The 21929-nt window shown below is 38.6% G+C and overlaps 1 protein-coding gene across 1 annotated transcript in view; it reads left to right on the top strand.

Moving 5' to 3' along the window:
* The window catches only part of FBXL13 (F-box and leucine rich repeat protein 13), a 215452-nt gene that overhangs the window by 176325 nt on the left and 17198 nt on the right, over window positions 1-21929 (top strand). Inside the window, exon 18 of the mRNA XM_068972394.1 lies at window positions 4738-4821. Coding sequence (XP_068828495.1) covers window positions 4738-4821 — 84 coding nt within the window. The remainder of the gene's footprint in view (window positions 1-4737; window positions 4822-21929) is intronic.

Here is a 21929-nt window from a genome sequence, read left to right as displayed (position 1 = left end):
CAGAGACTTATTTTCAAATGGTCTATGCTACACATATGAATTAAAAAAAAAATATATATATATATATATATATATATTCCCTGGTAACTCAGTGGTAACGAATCTGCTTGTTAATGCAGGAAGTGCAAGGTACACGAGTTTGATCCCTGGGTCAGGAAGATCTCCTGGAGAAGGAAACGGCAACCCACTCCAGTATTCTTGCCTGGAAAACCCCATGGACAGAGGAGCCTGGCAGGCTACAGTCCATGGGGTCACAAAGAGTCGGACAGGACCTAACGACTGAACAACAACAGCAACATATACACATAGAAAACTGTATTCTTACATAAATATAAAGGATATGTAAGTGTTCATTATACCATTTTTTGAACTTGTCTATAGATTTGAATGTTTTCAAAATAAAGAGTTGGGGGAGGTATGTTTTCTGTTTACGTCAGTGATATTCTAAGGCTGGAGTAGTATGACTCAGTCATATAGTTAGTGCACACAAACACACATACTACTTCAACATTTGGTAACTAGTTCATTGCTGATGTGTATCTATATCAGCTAAACAATCCAGATATAAAACCAGGGGAAAAAAGAATAGTTTTCAAAGGCTTTGTCTGCTCCCAACTACCTGGTGTACATGCATGTCTTCTTGGCAGTGTGCAGTATTCCCTCCCACTATTCCCAGTGACCCCAGACTGAACTACTTCCCAAACAACTCACACTTTCCAAATAAAGCCTTTGTTCATGCTGCTTTCTCAGTCTGAAACACTGTGCCTATTATTTCACTTGTCAAATCTTACCCAGTCTTTAAGGCTTAATTCAAATTCTTCTTCCTCCATGAAAGTTTCTTCTAGACTCACACCTTCTCCTTCCAACTAAAATAAATCACTCCCTGCTCTGTGGTCCCTATACCTCTTTTGAAACACATCCTCATTCCTTTTTGCATTATTGTCATTTATTCCCTGTAAGAGGGAAAGTTTTGTTTAATAGTGTCTCATAGGATAACGTCTATATTCCAGAATAATGCTCAAGGCCCTCATGACATGGTGCCTGCTTCCATTCAAATCTTAAGTCTTGACACTCCATTCTATAGACATGATACCAGAGCTATGCGTGTTTAGTCATTCAGTCATGTCTGACTCTTTGAAACCCCATGGACTGTAGCCCTCCAGGCTTCTCTGTCCATGGGATTTCCCAGGCAAGAATACTGGAGTTGGGGGATGGGGAGAGAGGTGGGAAGGCAGTTTGGGGGAGGAGGGGGCATATGAAGACCTATGGCTGATTCATGTTGACATATGGCAAAAACCATCAAAATTTTATAGAATAATTATCCTCCAATTAAAATTAAAAATAATACAGCAATGGGTTGCCATTTCCTACTCCAGGGGATCTTCCTGACTCAGGGATCAAACCCTCATCTCCTGCATTGGCAGGTAGATTCTTTACCACTGAGCCACCTGAGAAGCCATCAGAGCTATAATATAAGTCAATTTTCCACCAGGGACTCCTGATCCCTCAATTCCATGGCCTGTTGAGAAGAAAAGTGCTCCCCAGGATACCTATGAATTCCTAAGGCCTTGTATTCTGATATAATCTGCAATGTTAGTGACTTCTCCAGGCTACCACATATTTGCTTTCCTCTGCATTTTAACTGATTACAAAATTTAGTCCCTTCTAAGTTTTGGCAAAATAAAACAGAACCTTTCTTGCAAAGCATTCTTGAGTTTGGCTTACTTTTGAAAGAGATGAAGGAGGATTTACATTTTCATTATACTACAAATTTCCTGGAAATTTAAGTATCCACTTTCCTTCTTATTTTGTCTTATCTTCCCACTTTCCTCTTTCCATCCCTCCCAGAAGTAAAAGTTTGGCACAGCCAACTCCCAGGACTCCTCCCTCAAACAATTAACAAGGAATTAAACAAAACAAAAACATAACCTTGTAGTTTCTTCCTAAGAGAAATTCTTTGACCAGCTTTTCATATAATTTTTAAAAAATCCATGTAACTCTAATCATGCCATACTATACAGTTTCATACATACACCATACTATTTCCTACTTTAATGCTTTTGCACATTCTGCTCCTTCAGCCTGGAATGTTCTTCCCTCTGTAGTTTACTTGGCAAATTATACTTCCCCACTCATGACTCTCCCCCATAACTCTCCCCCAATCTTCTCTAATCCAAAATAGTGGCTTCATCTTTCCTCTTTGGTTTAATCACTGTGCACAATATTTACCTTCACAGGATTGTAGCAATCTATTTTAAGTATGTCTTCAATGCCAGACTATGGACTCCTTGAGGGTAGACACTGCACCTTACTGACTTTTATACTCCCAGCTTCTATCCCAGAGCCTGATCAATATCATACATGCTAATTAAATATTTATCAAATGAATAATAAATTAAGAATGAATGAATTTTCTCTAGACCTGAGAATCAAGACTTCTAAGGTATAAAGAAAGACTGTAAAATGTTGGAACCATCATTTGCTTCAGAGAACACCTTCTAATTTGGAGCATTTATAAATTTCAGTGCCAAGGCTTATTATCTGTCCATAGTCTGTTAAATGTCATACTTAGCAAGTATACTTCATTATAGTTCATTTAAAAATTTTCTAACATGGCCTACATAGAAGCAATAAAAAGTGAAAACTTCAGAGAAACTATTTAGAGATAGTTTCATAAAACACATTCCACATAGAATAATAAAACATGTTTAGCTTTCATGCATTGGAGAAGGAAATGGCAACCCACTCCAGTGTTCTTGCCTGGAGAATCCCAGGGACGGAGGAGTCTGGTGGGCTGCCGTCAATGGGGTTGCACAGAGTTGGACACGACTGATGTGACTTAGCAGCAGCAGCAGCTATTATCAAGCATAGGGCAAAGAGAAAAACTGCATCGCTTACTTGATATTTTTGTTCAAACAATTTAGTGTCTGTTGGGAGAGTATCTAAATTCCTATTCTTTTAACATGAATAAAACAGCATCCACATCTGGAACCCAGACTACATGTGATGGCTTCACAGAGTTTGCCCATTCTTTGTTTTGAAACAATGAGACAGAAAATGTAATGTGTTCCTAGGAAAGGAATCCATATTTGCAATGAAATGAAAAGAATAAATGGGGTCATTTTATTTTTGTGTGGCATACAGAACTGTTAAATGAAATTAGAAATTGTAATTTAACAGCGACTTCAATCAAGCAGAATTTCAAGTACTCGTCTCTTTGATATGCATTTTGTTTTTGAAAAATAAAAGGCCTAATATTTAAATTGGTTAAAAAAAAACCCAGCATATAATACTTGCATGACCCATTTTCAATTATAGTCCAAATGTGGTTTTTCTGATTAAAAGGTAAATCAGTCCTGAAAATAAAATGTAAAAAGGACAAATCAGATACCATTTCCAGCATTTTTCCCCGCCAGCCAGCTCTGGGACCATAAAAGGAGGAGAAACTGCTCTAGTCTACATAGTCTAGGAAGCATATCTAGGAAATAGAAAAGTAACATGATCCTGAATGCAAAACAGAAGGATGGCATTTATAAGGCACAACAGTCAGTTCCTTAACTGAATGTTGTACCAGTTTAGGAGAATAGCTACTGAGAAATGGGCCAACCAATGAAAGTGAAAGCGAAAGTGAGTCGCTCAGTTGTGTCTCTTTGCCACCCCATGGACTACAGCCCATCATGCCTCTCTGTCCATGGAATTCTCCAGGCAAGAAAACTGGAGTGGGTTGCCAGTATTTTCCAGGGGATCTCCCTGACCCAGGGATTGTATCCGGGTCTCCTGAATTGCAAGCAGATTCTTTATCATCTGAGCATCAACAAAACCACACATTAAAAAAGTGAAGGGCTGAAAGTGAAATCCATTTTTTAAAAATAAAAAGAAACAAAACCTTTAGCCTGAAAAGAGAAACGAACTACATTCTAAAGGAGATCAGTCATGGGTGTTCTTTGGAAGGAATGATGCTAAAGCTGAAACTCCAGTACTTTGGCCACCTCATGCAAAGAGTTGACTCATTGGAAAAGACTCTGATGCTGGGAGGGATTGGGGGCAGGAGAAAAAGGGGATGACAGAGGATGAGATGGCTGGATGGCATCACGGATTCGATGGACGTGAGTCTGAGTGAACTCTGGGAGTTGGTGATGGACAGGGAGGCCTGGCACGCTGCAATTCATGGGGTCGCAAAGAGTCGGACACGACTGAGCTACTGGACTGAACTGAACTGAACTGAGTGAATAATTATCTGTCTATGGGCCTTTACATAAAGATGTGTTTCTTCTCCCTCCAAGCAATTAAATATAAAAAAAGAGCTAAAGATTTTCAGATTTTAAGCTAAACATAAATAAGAATTTATTGATAAATAGATTCATTAGCCACATGAAGTGTCTTCAAATAAAATAAAGCTGTAAACTTAGGCAACTGAAGATTTCTTTACATTGATTCATGTAACATTTACCTGAAAACAGGAGGCAAGATAAGAAGTTTTCTGGTTCTAGGATTTGTAATACTTTTTGTAAAACGTTAGACATAACCTGAAAATTTTATTTAATAATGTTGCCTAACCAAAGTGATTGTATGATTAAGTCTAAAGAAATATAAAATATAATATATAATATATATATAATATAATATATAAAACAGAAGCTATATATTTTTAGTTTGCATAAACTGTTGTTATCTTATTGGAAATACACCTTCTATACTAATGTATCATCAAATAATCTTTATATTAAACATTTTTAGGGTTTGATGACACTTTCCAGACATAGAAAATTAAAGGAACTTTCTGTGTCTGAGTGTGATAAAATCACCGATTTTGGAATCCAGGTAAGATAATTATGTTTTTTTTCGTTGTTGCTTTTAAAGAATTAAGATTGAAAATTAAGTGCAAATTGAATAACCTTTGTGGGTAACAATAGGAAAAAAAAAAGAAGCGTAATGAAACCAATAATACGTATGTGATCTTGGTTGAGCCAGGATCAACTCTGCCTTTAGTCAGGTCTCCACAGCCCAAGGTGATTGAGAGGATTTGCTTTCCCATGTTTTCCTGTCTACTCTCTCCCTTCCAGATGTCAGACTCATAGGATAGACAGGGATAGGTTGACATTTTATTTGGAGAATAATGAACTTCAATGTGGTAAAAGTCTTCTCATATTAACATAATAGAAATGTTCTGTAGAAAGAAATGTTATATCATCTAACCATGAGAATTGGGGGAGTCTGAAAAATTACACCAGGTACTTAACCATTAGGGACTAAGCTATTCAAACATAATTGGTAGCATACTTTGCCAGGATGGAAAGCATGAGATAAGTAATTGGATAAGATAAATGATTATATGCTTAAATGGTACTTTAAGAACTCATGAGAAGTAAATTTCCTAGACTTGCTGTTGAGTGATAGGAAGTCATAAAGTAGTTATTGTGAGCAAGCCACACATGGTGTTTATCACAACATTAAGCATCTCAATTTGCTGTTAAAAGAAGACAACTGAAATCATATATCATACTTGTATTGAACTAGGGCAAAATCTGGTTACTGATTAGTAAAAGAGTGGAAGATAGCATTTTTAAACGGAACTAATAATCTAGGAATGTGGAAACTGTTAAATGCATTGGAAACCCCATTTAAAGTATCCTGAGAGTTCAGAAACCCCAGTATTTATGAAAATCTGGGATTAAACTCAGAAAAATAATTTAAATACAAACTCTTATTGACATAAAAGAAGTCATCTCACATGTAGAAAGATAATGCAAATATTAGCTGAAAAGTCCACCAGAGCTGTGTTAGTTAACTGTGAAGTTAAGCTGTGTTCCATAAATTTGAAATGAAATTTTCAAGAAGTTCTAACATAACTAATAGGAGAGTGTTAAAACATTATATGAACTGTTGGGCTACAGAGAGTGCCAGGTCAAATGGTGTTCTAGACTTTAGCATAGAATTTCACCATTCTGAAGCTGAAGGGATCTTAGAATCACCTAAACCATCTCTGTAATTTTACAAGTGAGGAAACTAAGGCCCAGAGGGCTTAAACAGTCCAAAGTCCTATGCCTTCTCAGCAAACTAATCTAATTTTACAGAAATGAAGAGTAGAAACAGAGAACTGCTGTTCTAAATGGTTGATGGTCAACATAACCTAGTGGGAAAAATTGTTTTCCAATGATTTTCACTGTACTTCATTGTATCGGGACAATGTAAGGGTACTGAACAGGAGAATGTAACACTGATAAGAAGTCTCCTTTAAAAAGAAGGGAAGGGAAAGAAAAAAAAAAAAGTCTCCTTTAGTAGGCAATAATGTCAAACAATGTGAATTTCTCCCAGTTTCAGATCCTGGTTGCCAAATTTCTAGCCGGTTCCTAAGAAATCTACCTAGTAGTACGTTCAACTGTATAAACAGGTAAAAAGAACAAACACTTTTTCAAAGCAAAGATCCCAGAGAGGACCAACAACTTGCATAGGGCAAGACTGTAACTCTACAATAACAAAAGGGGTTATAATGCGTGCAACCTACTAGAAGAAAAAGCCAACAGGTTCCTCTAAGGTTAAATAAACCATGATTTATACATTGCAGTTCATTTAAGGATTAAACATGAATTTACACAAAACTTTATCCATGAATATGATCTAGTCAAGCATTCAAAAAGTCTTTAACAAGACAACAGAATAAAGGTTATTAAAATTAAACAGGTATTAACATTTCTAATATTGGGTTATATTTCCTTCATGGTGATCAATTACATTTGATGAATAACTACAAATCATTCAGAAGTATTAAAACCCCCTATGGTGATGACATATAAGACCTCTTAATATCCATCATTATTCATTTAAAAGTGCTTCTTGGAATGAAAGAGAGTGCTGACTGAAGTTTGAAGCTAAGTATCAGGAAGCCAGTGTTTCCTTCCATGGCCTTTTTATTTTCCCTCTTGGGAGCCTGAAAATCATACTATTTTTAGGTGCTCTGAAATTTTAGATGAAAAAGTTTACCTATATGCTAACTGTATGATCATATAGCTGAGTTTGGTATAGCTTTTAAAAATGTAGTCTTTTATTGATGTATTGATTCCAGTGATCTAAAAGAAAAGATGGGGAATACAGGAGCATGGAAATACAGAATTATTTAATTATCAGTTGCACAAGATTGGCTGTTTTATTCAAGTTCATGAAAAAAATTTTTTTTTCTCTTTCTCATCATCCCTTTTTTCTCCTCTCCTCCCTGCTTCTGGAGTGTATGTGGTGTGTGTGTATGTGTATGTGTGTCTGTATGCTCACACTGAAATGCTGTGACTTTTCAATCTCTTTTTACCTCTTCCAAGGTTTCAAGGTTTACACTAATGGGCATGTGTAATCTTTCTCCTCCTTCCCTCCTCCAGCCTAATTATTAAGTTCCAAAAGAGATGAAATAAAGAGGGAGGAGGCGAAAGTGATACATAAGCCAATTTCATGATTCTTTATCTGGATTTGAAACAAACGTGATTAAATTGAGATGTTTAGATTATCCTAAATTTATCAGGAAATCTCTTGTTATTTAGAAGGTAGGGGACTCTCTTTTTGGCATATGACATTGAAAACTACATAATGATTTAATGAGAAAAAGGAGACCATAAGCATTTTTATCCTGGCTTGGTTTTGCAAGAGTCATGAACATAATAAGAATAAAAAATTACCTCATTTTAGTTTTACTGGAAACCACAGCATATGAAGTTTGAATATCTGGAGCCTCAGATGTATTGACTTTTTAGGATCTGGTTTTAATTACTTTTCCCAACTTTAGTTTTTTTCCCAAGAACATTAGACATTCAGTGATCACGTTAGGTTTGGTACTCTTGAAAGACACACTCATTTTGGAAGCAATGTCTGATATAGTCATAGCTGGGCATTTCTTAAGAAACTTTTTTCCTTGAGCACTTTGTGAATTTAAATAACAGACCATCAAGTTTGGCAAAAGAATTGGTTTAACTGGGATGTGTGTGTGTGTGCTCAGTTGCTCAGTCATGTCTGACTCTTTGCAACCCCATGGACTATAGCCCGCCAGGCTCCTCTGTCCATGGAATTTTACTGGCAAGAATACTGGAATGGGTTGCCATTCCCTCTTCCAAACCCAGGGATCAAACCCGTGTCTCCTGTGTCACCTGCATTTGGCAGCAGATTCTTTACCAATAGCACCACCTGGGAAGCCCCTTTAACTGAGATGCTATGGTACAAATATATTAGTTCTGTTCTATTAAGTTGTTTGAATAGAACCAATGGAATAATTAAAATTATTTAGTCTAACTGCTTTTTACACTCCCTTAACCTGGTGACTCAGATGGTGAGGAAACTGCCTGCAGTGCAGGAGAAAGTGAAAGTCACTCAGTCATGTCTGACTCTTTACAACCCCATGGACTATACACAGTCCATGGAATTCTCCAGGCCAAAATACTGGAGTGGGTAGCCTTTCCCTTCTACAGGGGATTTTCCCAGCCCAGGGATCAAACTCAGGTCTTCTGCACCGCAGGTGGATTCTTTACCAGCTAAGCCATCAGGGAAGCCCAATTATTGAGTATATGTGTGTAAATTAAATATATGTATACATCTTAGTGGTTGTTAGATTACATGAATATGTCAAAGTGTGCGTATATTTAGTATGCCCAAATTGTGTATAGGGATGTTATAATATTATTTAGTTTAGCCTAATACCAAACAAGATTGCCGGGAGAAATATCAATAACCTCAGATATACAGATGACACCACCCTTATGGCAGAAAGTAAAGAAGAACTAAAGAGCCTCTTGATAAAAGTGAAAGAGGAGAGTGAAAAAGTAGGCTTAAAACTCAACATTCAGAAAACTAAGAACATGGGATCTGGTCCCATCACTTCATGGCAAATAGATGGGGAAACAGTGGAAACAGTGGCAGATTTTATTTTTGGGGGCTCCAAAATCACTGCAGATGGTGACTACAGCCATGAAATTAAAAGACCCTTGCTCCTTGGAAGAAAAGTTATGACCAACCTAGACAGCATATTAGAAAGCAGAGACATTACTTTGCCAACAAAGGTCCGTCTAGTCAAAGCTATGGTTTTTCCAGTAGTTATGTATGGATCTGAGAGTTGGACTATAAAGAAAGCTGAGTGCAGAAGAATTTATGCTTTTGAACTGTCATGTTGGAGAAGATTCTCGAGAGTCCCTTGGACTGCAAGGAGATCCAACCAGTCAATCCTAAAGGAAATCAGTCCTGAATACTCATTGGCAAGACTGATGCTATCGCTGAAACTCCAATACTTTGGCCACCTGATGCGAAGAACTGATTCATTTGAAAAGACCCTGAGGCTGAGAAACATTGAAGATGGGAGGAGAAGGGGACAACAGAGGATAAGATGGTTGGATGGCATCACCAACTCAATGGACATGAGTGAGTATACTCCGGGAGCTGGTGATGGACAGGGAGGACTGGCGTACTTCAGTCTATGGGGTCTCAATTAGACATGTCTGAATGATTGAACTAACGAACTAACTAATACTAAATAAATTGTGGTCAGTATTCAAGGCAAATAAAAACTAGTTTTTTAAGGAATTATCTTTTTGGTTGCTCTCACCTTCTGAGATGGCCCACATTCTGCCTGTGGAGTGTGTTTCTCTCTAAATAAATGTGCTTCTTACCTATCACTTTGTCTCTCACTGAATTCATTCTGCAGTGAGACATCAAGAACCTGAGCTTCATTAATTCCTGGATCAGGTGTGTGATCTCGGTTTAAAGACCATGGGTTCAAGTCCCAACCTGAGTTCCACGGTTTCAGCTGGTGAGTTGGGGAGGACAGTGATAAGGCACTCACTCCCCGAGCTGAGTCCTTCCTCAGGAGCTGCTGTATCCCAGGGTAGGCCTCTTCCCTGGAGCAGAGGTAATCCAGTTGCTGGTTGATACTATGAGAAAGAGGCCCAGCCCTCTTGCTTCAATTTAAGTCAACTTGGAAGAGTCTATCCTTCCGGTTCAAACTGAAAGGATGTGAAACATCTGGATATACTGCAGAATATCTCAAGGGTTCACTCCATCAATGAACAAATGTGGGAGGTATATTGGAAGCCTTGACTAGACATATTTGTTTCAAAGAATGGGAGATAAATCCTGCAAAGCATCAAAGCTCAGCTAAAAGTATATGTACACAAAAAAACCTGCATGCAGATGTTTATAGGAGTTCTAGTTATAATTGACAAAATGTGAAAGCATCCAGCATGTCCTTCTATAGGTAAAGAGATAAATAAACATCCAGACAATGGAACATTATTCAGCAATAAAGAGAAAAGAGACACCAAGTCGAGAAAAGACATGGAGGAAGTATAAATGCTATTACTATGAAAGAAGCCAATCTGAAAAGGCTAAGTACTGTATGATTCCAATTATAGGACATTCTAGAAAGGCAAAGCTATGAAGCCAGTAAAAAGATTAAAACCTGTAGGGGAGGAAGAGATTAATAGGTGGAGCACAGAGGATTTTAAGGGCAGTGAAACTACTCTGCATGATATTATCATGGTGAGTATATGTCATTTCACATTTGTCAAAACTAATAGAATGTACAACACCAAGAGGGAACCCTAATGTAAACTATGGACTTTGGGTGATTATGATGTGTTGATACAGGTTTATCAATTGTAACAAACATACCACTCTGGTGGGGCATATGTTGCTAACAGGGGTGAAAAAGTTGGCTTAAAGCTCAACATTCAGAAAACGAAGATCATGGCATCTGGTCCCATCACTTCATGGGAAATAGATGGGGAAACAGTGGAAATAGTGTCAGACTTTATTTTTTGGGGCTCCAAAATCACTGCAGATGGTGACTGCAGCCATGAAATTAAAAGATGCTTACTCCTTGGAAGAAAAGTTATGACCAACCTAGACAGCATATTCAAAAGCAGAGACATTACTTTGCTGACTAAGGTCCGTCTAGTCAAGGCTATGGTTTTTTCCTGTGGTCATGTATGGATGTGAGAGTTGGACTGTGAAGAAGGCTGAGCACCGAAGAATTGATGCTTTTGAACTGTGGTGTTGGAGAAGACTCTTGAGAGTTCCCTGGACTGCAAGGAAATCCAACCAGTCCATTCTGAAGGAGATCAGCCCTGGGATTTCTTTGGAAAGAATGATGCTAAAGCTGAAACTCCAGTACTTTGGCCACCTCATGCGAAGAGTTGACTCATTGGAAAAGACTCTGATGCTGGGAGGGATTGAGGGCAGGAGGAGAAGGGGATGACAGAGGATGAGATGGCTGGATGGCATCACTGACTCGATGGACGAGAGTCTGAGTGAACTCCGGGAGTTGGTGATGGACAGGGAGGCCTGGCGTGCTGCGATTCATGGGGTCGCAAAGAGTCGGACACGACTGAGCGACTGAACTGAACTGAATGCATGTGTGGGGGTAGGAGATATATGGGCAATTTATGTAACTTTTGCTTAATTCTGCTGTGAACCTAAAACTCTTCTAAAAAATAAAGTCTATTTTTTTTAAAGAATTATCTTTTTGTTTATACTTTAAAAAATTAAGTATCTATGTAAATGGCAAGATTCTTTTCCCTATGGTAAGGAGATGTTTCAAATATGCTCTTAGAAGAGACAATTAAAAAATTTTTATTCCTATAAGTGCATTTGGGGGGACTTGCCAGGTGGCTTAGTAGTAAAGAATCTGCCTGTGATGAACGAGAACGTGGGTTTGCCACCTGGGTGCATTTTTAGTGGCACCTAAATTATAATTGATTAAACATATGTATGTGTAGGAGCATTAAGCAATTCTACGACACTACATAATTAATTACTACTATTCTTGAGAATGCTATAAGAGAATATACAAAGTAAAAAGGAAATGGATCATTGTTTTTAATTAGGATTATGATTTTAGACATATTTCCCAACATCCCAGTTAAATTCGGAGAAGGCAATGGCACCCCATTCCAGTACTCTTGCCTGGAAAATCCCATGGACAGAGGAGCCTGGAAGGCTGTAGTCCATGGGGTCGCTGAGGGTCGGACACGACTGAGCGACTTCCCTTTCACTTTTCACTTTCATGCATTGGAGAAGGAAATGGCAACACACTCCACTGTTCTTGCCTGGAGACTCCCAGGGACGGCGGAGCCTGGTGGGCTGCCATCTACGGGGTCGCACAGAGTCGGACACGACTGAAGCGACTTAGCAGGAGTTAAATTAGTATAACACTCAGGATATTGATGCACACACTTAGGCACTGAATTAACCCTTTTGCTTTTGGCAACGTGTATGTGCCCTAAGCCCTCAGATTTTTTTTTTTTTTCCATCTTTACTCAGCCTGACTCCATATCTACTTCTGTTATAATCTCATAACACTGGGCATCATGTTCACATACTACAAAGGCAGGCCTCTCTGTTTAAGCCCTCTTACTGCCCATCTATGTATAAGCAAGGCTTGTCAAATCTTGGAGAAAGAAGGTCTACAGGGACAAAATGAACATATAGAACATTCCTTTTTGTACACTAATTTTATATCATGCAACTTTGTTATAATTGCTTATTAGTTCTAGTAGTTGGTATGTTTTCTTGTTTTGGCTTTTTGTTAATTCTTTGCGACTTTCTACCTAACAGTCATACCATCTGCAAACACAGGCATTTTTTTTTTTCTTCTCTATCTATATACCTTCTATTTCTTTTTCTTACTGAATTAGTTAGGACTTCCAGTATGATGTGAAATAGGAGTGAAAAGGGAAAACATCCTTGTTTCATTCCTGATCTTATGAGGAAACCACAGGTTTCTTTTCACTAAATATGATGTTAGCTATAGATTTTTTGTATATGTTCTTTATCATGTTGAAAGAACTTTCCCTCTATTCCTTGTCTTGCTGAGAGTGTTTTTTAGTAATGTGTGTTGGATTTTGTCAAATACAATCTTTGATACGATCATATAGTTTTTCTTCTTTAGCCCATTGATTGTGATGAATTACATTAGTTGATTTTTGAATTTTGTACCAGCCTTGCATATGTCCAGAGCATTATTTCAAAATGGTTACTAAAGTCTCTGCTGTGAGAACTTAGAGGCCCTCCTAGAGGTAAAGCTCATGAAAGTCTGTAGGCCCCCTTAAGGTTGGCCTGCCAGGAATTTTTCTCTCAGGCTACTCCAGTCCCAGTTTCCAGCAATTAGTCAATTACCCTTTCAGTGTGCCTACTTGTACTGGCTCCAGCCACAAGTTTCCCCACTTCTAGTAAGCCCTAATTCTCTGTATTTGCCTGACTCTCCAATTTTGACAGTGGTGACTTGTTTTATGACCTCAATTATCTGACAGATTTAGGGAGAGCTGCTTATTTCCAGTTTGCTCAGCTTTTTTCTTGTTTTGAGGATGGGACTGTTAAGTTCCAGACTTCCACGACAGACTGGAAACCGGAAGTCTGGAACACGAGTTTTGGATCCCTGGGTGTTGGCTGAATCAGTAGCATCCAAAAAGGGATGACCAATGCACAGTGGGCTCTGAATCAGATCTTGAGGCCCAGCAATGAAGTCAGGAACTGAAAGTCGCTGGAGCCAAGAGCAGAGACCCATAGGTAAGTTGGGCAGGTATGCGGTCATTGTCGAGCATGGCACCTGTGGCTGTTGTGAGCTCTCTGCGGTGTGCCTGACTGTGCTTATATAGATGGGGCCTGTGCCTGCCCCGAAGTTCAATTATTTTCTTTGGTCATGTTCTTCCAGAAAGATCTTCAGTTTCCTTAGTACAACACTAGAATTTTATTCGCAATTACAAAATTGGAGAAAACTTAAATGATTAAGTTCAACTTGAATGAAGAATTCCATGCTCTCATGTAAGACAATAATCTGTCTAATTCAGATTAACTGCTTTTATGAAAATGTGACAGTTTGCTCAGTGACTGAACTGAAAACATTTGGACTTTCTGTGTAGTGGACACTGAGACAATCTGTTTTTGAAAAAAGAAATAATTCTAAATTCTTTAAAGAATATTGAGGCTGGGTCTAGTAGAATAAAGAGACTTAGAAAAATCCAATACCACTTAGTCATTGTTAGCTAACATTAATTTAGCATCATGCTACATGCCAGACACTGTTCTAAGTATTTCCCATACAGTAATTACCTACTTTATGAGATAAGTAATACTTTTGATTCCACTTTACAGATTAGGAGACTGAAGTTCAGAGAGGTTATGCATTTTACCCCAAATAATGAAACAAGCAAGCATGTGAGCTAGGGTATAACATGTCTTATTCCAGAGTGACAATTCTTGCCATTATGCTGTGATAAAGGAAGCTACAGAAGGATTCAGTTGAGATACTTAATCCAGCATGGGAATGACAATGAGAGCCTATCTGTTGGAAAATCACTTTAATAAGCAATATAGAAGATGGATTGAAGATCAGAGGGGAGAAAGAACTGCTATCACCATTAAAGGTAGAAATATGTTGAGAGGTTTTTGTTACAGTCCAGGGGAGAGAAGACGGCAGCCTGAACAGCAACAGAACAGAATGAATGGGAGACTATCTGGATAGCAAATCCACAGAATGGTAATGGTTTGGATGGGACAGGGTCAAGCTATGGTTAAGGATGATGGCCATGCTTCTGGATTGAAGACTGGGGGCAGGAAAAGGGGGAGGCACAGGATGAGATGGTTGGATGGCATCATCGACTCAATGGACAGGAGTTTAAGCAAACTCCCAGAGACAGTGAAGGACAGGGAAGCCTGGCGTGCTGCAGTCCATGACTTCACAAAAAGTCAGACACAATGAGTGACTGAACAATAACAACAACCACCATGATTCTGATTTGGCTGCCTGAGAAGTTTGTGGTACCCTCATTTTCAAGCCCTTTTCCATAGCCAAGTCAGGTATCCAGGGCTATGAACTACCAAGTCTGATACAGCATTTTGGCCTTTACCGCTGTACTTTCTTTTCTTGGGAGTGATTCTGTCTGTACGTCCTCTCAGCTCTCGTCATCCCTTTACTCTGAAGACAGTCTTAAGCATCCGCTCTCCCACGCTCTTCACCCACAGACTCACGGTGGCTAAGGGAGCTCTGCTGGAGTTTGTTTCTGTTTTCACTCTATGTATAGGTAATGTGAGCTGTTCTCTGTGTCCTAGTAATGATGAATGTTGGGTCCTATGAGGTTTTATTTGTCCTCTCAATAGATTTTATGGCTTTGGGAAGAGGGGAAGATTCAAATGTAGGTAACTGTCATTGTTCTTCAAACCCAATCATGGCCTCCTCTTTATTATTATTTTTTTAATGAAAAAAAGTATCTCTAACAGAGAAGGCTATCTATCTTTTAAAACCCTCTAACCAGAATGCAGTGGGTAGGACTTATAACCACATAAGAGAGGCAGGAGGCACGTGGTAGCGGTTCAGCTTCATCTACTCTCTTGTGTCTTTTCTGTCTAGCTTGTTGTTTATATTCTCCACAAGCTGATTTACTAGTATCTTGCAAATGGCACCGCTGAGGAATTTTAAGAGCCCAGTTAAAGTCTAGGTTAGGACTTCCCTGGTGGCTCAGACGGTAAAGCATCTGTCTACAATGCGGGAGACCTGGGTTCAATCCCTGGGTCAGGAAGATTCCCTGGAGAAGGAAATGGCAACCCACTCCAGTACTCTTGCCTGGAAAATCCCATGGACGGCAGAGCTTGGTGCAGGCCACTGTCCATGGGGTCGCAAAGAGTCAGGCACAACTGAGCGACTTCACTTTCACTAAAGTCTAGGTTACTGTCATTCTCTGATGATCACAAAGGTGTCTGATAACTTTTGGTTTTGGGTAAAAGCAGCAGTGGAGGTGCTAGAACCTCCACATCCCTCATCGTTCTCTTAGGGACTCTTCTTTTTTGAGATCCTTAATTTTGCCCTAACTGCTTGGACACTTAAGATAACAAGTTCCTTTTCCCCTTTAATCTTCAGTGTGTTTTGCCCTCTTTTATCCTGACTTACAAACTTTTGATTTTACTTTTTATTTGACCTTTAGTAACAGATTTAACTTGACTTGCAAACAGAAAGGGGAGAAGAGAGGAAAGATCAAGGAATAAGGGACAGGGGAAGTGTGGCCATACTTATAAGTAGCAAATTATAAGCTACTTCATAGCTGGGAGAACAGCAAAGCGGGATCCATGGCTGTTCACCTGGCATTCAGCCTGACCCAGGAATGGTTAGTAAGTTGAATGGTTCTATAGATATGGGTCTGCTCCAGGCTGAGTCCAACTGGAGACTAAGAATTTGGGGTTCTCAGTCCTGTACCCTGAACTACCTGCGCTAGAGAACTGAAACCCTTACAGCTAGTGTGGAGCATCTACATGGCTACTCAGGTTGGGAAGGCCTAGGAGTACTCACCTCATTCCCCAAAAGTCCTATCTGTGTCTTCCTCCTTAATAATTGCCTATGGCCAGCCTGTTCTGCAAGTGTAAGAAAAACTGGCATCTTGTTTTGCCCTAGCACTCATCCTGGATTCACTCTTGACCTAAACACAAGAACTGAATGACTCTCCAGTGACTCTTTTCTGGTCTTAAACTCTTACTTTGAATTACTAAACTTTCTGAATAGTTATAAAATGATGTTCATACCAGACTCTCATCACTCATTCTCATCAGTTCATAGACCTCACCCTCTAGTACTGAACCAAAATCAGTTTTAGTGGGCTTTGACACAGAATAACTTACAGTGCCAAAGATGGATTGGATGTGTTGGCTCCACATGGCAACAGTGTTTAAAAAAAACAACAACAACATTGATTTCTATTTGGTTTCCAAGATTAAACCATTTAAGAATTATCAAAGCATGGGATTTCAATAACTCCACCTCTTCCCCAGGGATATAGTTATGTTTATTGATTGGAAGGGAAGCAACAAACAGAAGATCCATTTCCAAAATGGCCACAATTCTTGGCCTCAGGGGCAGTGAAAGCTCTGAAATCGCCTGCATGTGGGAAGATGGGGCATCCAGACGTCTGGACACTTTATCTCTTGGCTATACCACTCAGGAAGATTCTTTATCTTATCCACTAATATAGGTTATTATTAGGAAGTAACCGACTAAACAGTCTATGATGAAGATACCAGAAGATCCCAGGTTCAGAATTATTTCACATGGTCTTAGAAGAAGGAACTAAGGAATCCCTCTGGTAGAATTAAGAATCGGGTATCTGAAACCTTATGGAAAAAGCACCTCCCACAGAACCTGGAATAAGTATGAGCTTTGTTACAGAAATTGATGCTTCATGGCTACCCATGCCAAGAACAGCCTCCTAGGATTTATAATAGAACAAAATACTCTTTAGAGACCTAAGGCATCTGAAATCAACTGAGTCACAGACAAACTCCTACCAAGATACCTAGGCTTTATTCTCTTTTCAAAGGCTAAGAGCAAAAGAAATAAGCTCATAATTCTCCACTGCTCCTTATGCTAGTGTGTTTCCAACTGTTGAGGCAATTCAATAGAATTAGAAATTTGCCAGCACTTCAAAGGATGTGGGATTTGACAGCTTGTCATTTTCCCACAGTCTCTACAGTTCAAGGCATAATGGAATCTTGGGTACCATGTTTTCATGTCTGATAAACAGCCGAAACTGAGAACACCCCACACAAGTACTGGCTTCTTGCCTACTCCCACTGGAGAGAACCATTCTCCAACAACTGAAATGCTGATGGATTAATTAAATGAATGCACACATCTGTTATTTTCATGTTGAACATCCACAGAAAAGAACTATAAGAGAATATGTTGAAGATAATCCTTTGGAGGCCTCTCTCAATTTAAGCTGTCCCTGAAACATTAGTTTATCCTATGTAAGCTAAAACTTGCCCAAAGTCAGATTATCTGAAGGCAAAAATAAAAGGGCAGGAAAAATAAATGTCAGAATCTCACTTTCCTACAATAGTATGAGCTCATGCTTCTTAAGCCTAAGTGGCTAATGTGTTTTTGATCTCTCTTTTATGCAGCTTGCCTAGGCTCACTGCACCTCACCTGACATGAACTGAGCACCTGAAGCATGTCTCATAGGAGCTGTGATTTTTCTACGTTATGACTTCTAATAATCCTCTTTGTTAACTTCCAGTTAAATTGTGTGCATGATATTTCTTCATCTCAAACCCTCCAGCACGTTGAAGGTGGTAAGGTGGCATTCTCATGTCTTAATTGGCAGGCAGGATTGTTCTACAGCCTCTCTGCTTCCAATGCTGACAGACAAAAAGTCAGCATTTACATAGGGTATTACGTCTGCTAAGGGATCCTGGAGTACACATTTTCTCTCTACCTTCCAATAAACCTGAGAGATAGACAGACAGTTGTTTTCATTCTCCTCTTAAAGATGAGGAAATCTGAAGTTAAGTAACTTGCCCAAGGTCACAGACACAACTTCAAATTCCTGGCCCTTTGTTTTTCTTCTAGACCAGTAACCTCCCTTGATTACATCATCTCTTATTCCATTATGCACCAAAATTGGAGATCAAAGCATCAATAATGGTTGATGAACTCATTATTCAATAGAGATTCTTAAACAGAAGAGGTCACAGAATGACACAAGTTCTGAGTTGCCATTTTCTTGGGGAAGAAGGAGAAAAAATAAGAAGTCAAGTGGCTGACTGTGCAAATACAAACCCATCAATTCTTTAATGCTGATTATTATAGCTTAAGTAATTTCCCTGCCCAAAGATCTTAATAGACATTTATCCAAAGAATAAATACAGATGACACATGAAAAGATGCTCAACATCACTAATAATTAGAGAAATGCAAATCAACCCTGCAATGAGGTACAACCTCACAGCTGTCAGAATGGTCATCACTAAAAAAAATCTACAAATAACAAATGCTGGGGAGGGTGTGGAGAAAGAGGAACCCTCCTACACTGCTGGTGGGAATGTAAATTGGTACAACTACTATGGAGACCATTATGGAGGTCACTTAGAAAACTAAGAAAAACAACTAACATAATATCTCGCAATCCCACTTCTGGGCATATACACAGATAAAATTATTAATTAAAAAAGATACATGTACCCTAAGTTCATAGCAGCACTATTCACAATAGCCAAGACATGGAAACAAAGTAAATGTCCACTGACAGATGACTAAAGATGTGGCACGTATATACAATGGAATACTGTTCAGCCATAGAAAGAGCGGAATAATGCCATCTGTAGAAACATGGAGAGGTTTTCATACTGTGAAGGAAGCCAGAAAGAGAAAGACAAATACCATATGACATCACTTATGTGTGGAATCTAAAATATGACACAAATGAAATTATCTGTGAAACAGAAACAGAATCACAGATGCTCAGAATAAACTTGTGGTTGCTAAGGAGGAGGGAGCTGGGAGAAGGAAGGACTGGGAGTTTGGGATTAGCAGATGTAAACTAATATACATAGGATGGATAAACAAGGTCCTACTGTACAGCACAGGAAACTATAACCGATCTCCTGGGATAAATCATAATGAAAAATAATACAAAAAATATTGCATATATTGTATAATTGAGTTACTTTACAGCAGAAATTAGCACAATAGAACACTTAAACCAGCCACATTTCAATTTTAAAAATATTATTAATAATCATTTGAAGCAAAAAAAAAAGAGCAATTTCCTCACCCTTCTGGTCTCACAGGGCTGCTGGAGTGTCAGGTAACTGGGCCACTCAATATCCTTTTTTTATTTTTTAAAAATGGAAAAAAAATCGGTTATATTTCAAGCCACGAAAAAATACCTAACTGACCTTTGGGTAGTCCAACCTTAGCTCATTTTTTTTTTTGAAGATGAAAATCTAGGATTTTCTTTCAACAGTCCTAATTTCAAATTATTATTCAGAGACACTTTGTTTTGATCTTTCTTGATTTTCCTTCCAATATGCATTTTCTTCCACTCACTCAACCTGTTTATAATTTTCTTACATTTGACATCTTTTTATGTACTTGTCACATTTGATACTTTAAAAGTAATTCCCTTGTTTTTACCAAATACCTAGAGTCTGTACAACCAGTATGTCATTAAGGCTTACTGACAGCCAAAGGCATACCATTGAGTAGGTTTCTCTAGAGAAAGCATTTACTCTGGCAAGTGAACAAGATAATCTATTTCAGTGTGACAAGAAAATACTAGAACTTCTATTAAGATTTAGTTTTATCTCATATATTTTATTTCTATTTTTATATACTTTATAATATATATTTGAATATCCATATAACTTACAAGTACATTTAACTTACATTTTTTCAAAGTATATGCTCAAAATATTATTATGGTATGATGATTTTAAAAATTTTGAAATCATAACCATAGAGAATCAGTAGGTACAAATAATATTACTAGCTATTATTTACTAACTGCTATGTTCCAGGCATTGCTCAATTCCTTTATTCATCTTAATTCACTTAATCCCCCTAACAACTCTGTGAAGTAGGTGCCATAACACTATATTTTATTCCCATGCTGCAAGTGAGATCATTCAGACATTGAGAAGTTGGATAATTTATCTAGAGAGACAGAGGTTCCAAGTGGCAGGATTTGAAATTAGGCTAGTGGACCCCAAATTCTGTCCTCTTAACTACTCTTGTTCACTAGCAGTTACTGAACAGAGTGCCAGGTAGGACTGGGCTTAGTGGAACCTATGGGAGCTCATTCTCCTCACTCCTTTGATGAGAGACATTTTCCATTCTCTTTGGAAACTCTCATCTTGAACTTCATCTGTATACCAGATGTTGGGGCCACAAGATAATTTAGACATGGTCTCTGCCCTCAAGAAGCTACAATCAATGCAGAAGATAAGACAGTTGTATAAATAGCTATAATATAAGTGGAAAGTGAGAAGGACAAAAAATTAAAGCTACAGAAATTTTGGAGAGTCATTACTTCCAGAGTGAGGAATTGGGAAAAACTTCATGGAATAAAGTACATTTGAGCTGCTTTGAAGCTATGGCTTATTCCCTCAAATCACTATATAACTGATAAGAAATTTCACAGTGAAAGTATCTTTGGAAATATTTGTTTGGTGTCTTGGCCTTGCCCTTTCTCCCTTCCATAGTCCTCTCCATATTTAAAAACAGTAGGCTCCTCTAAAAGTGGTATAATCCTGTAAGGCTGAGCCCAAGCTAAGCCTAGTTTCCCTGGCAGGGAGAACGCGAATGCAGGGGAGGCATCTTATCAGTGGGGTGGTCGGGGTGGTGGTGGACACTCGGGCTCTGATAGTTTGGTTTTGGTGCCAGGGTCCCGATTTCACAGCTCAGTGTGCCCAGGCAACCACCATTCCTACCTGTGCTGATGCCTAATGGGGACAAAGCATTGTAAGAGACTATAGTTTTGAATTCAGTTTATAACTTAGAATTGAGGAAGTTGTATTTCACCTAGCCCAAAATAGCCTTCATTATAGAAAATTGTTCATGATAGCAAGAGAATTCTCTGTAATTATCAGTAGAAAACTCTATCTTACTCCCACATAGAACTTTGTAGCAGGATTAATCAGAACTTAATAAGGCAAATAGTCAAGAGATGGTTTTAAGAGTATGCACCATGAGGTGAGCTTTTTTAAGACCGGGAGCTGACACCTATTGAGGTGGTTTAAATTAGGATTTTGACAGAAGCACATTATTGCCACAATCGGTAAATATTAGTGAGATTCAGTCTCTTCCACATATCCAATTTAGGAATGCTGTCACTAAGCCCCCACACAGTGATTCAATTCATGAAATACAGAGAAGAAATTATTTAACTCACTAAGAGATTTGGAAGTTGTATTAAAGACTGCTGAGAAAGTGAAAGTGTTAGTCACTCAGTTGTGTCTGACTCTTTGCGACCCCATGAACTATAGCCCACCAGGCTCCTCTCTGCATGGAATTCTCCAGGCAAGAATACTGAAATGGGTAGCCCATTTCCTTCTCAAGACTGCTAACCCATGGCAAAATTGGTGGATACATGGGATGAAAGTCAAACTTGATAATTTTTACACTTTCTCTCCATTTTCATTAT

The sequence above is a fragment of the Capricornis sumatraensis genome, chromosome 5, assembly GCF_032405125.1.
Source record: "Capricornis sumatraensis isolate serow.1 chromosome 5, serow.2, whole genome shotgun sequence".
NCBI lineage: Eukaryota > Metazoa > Chordata > Mammalia > Artiodactyla > Bovidae > Capricornis > Capricornis sumatraensis.
Note: the sequence above shows the minus strand (reverse complement) of the source record. Positions and strands in the feature narration are given on the sequence as shown.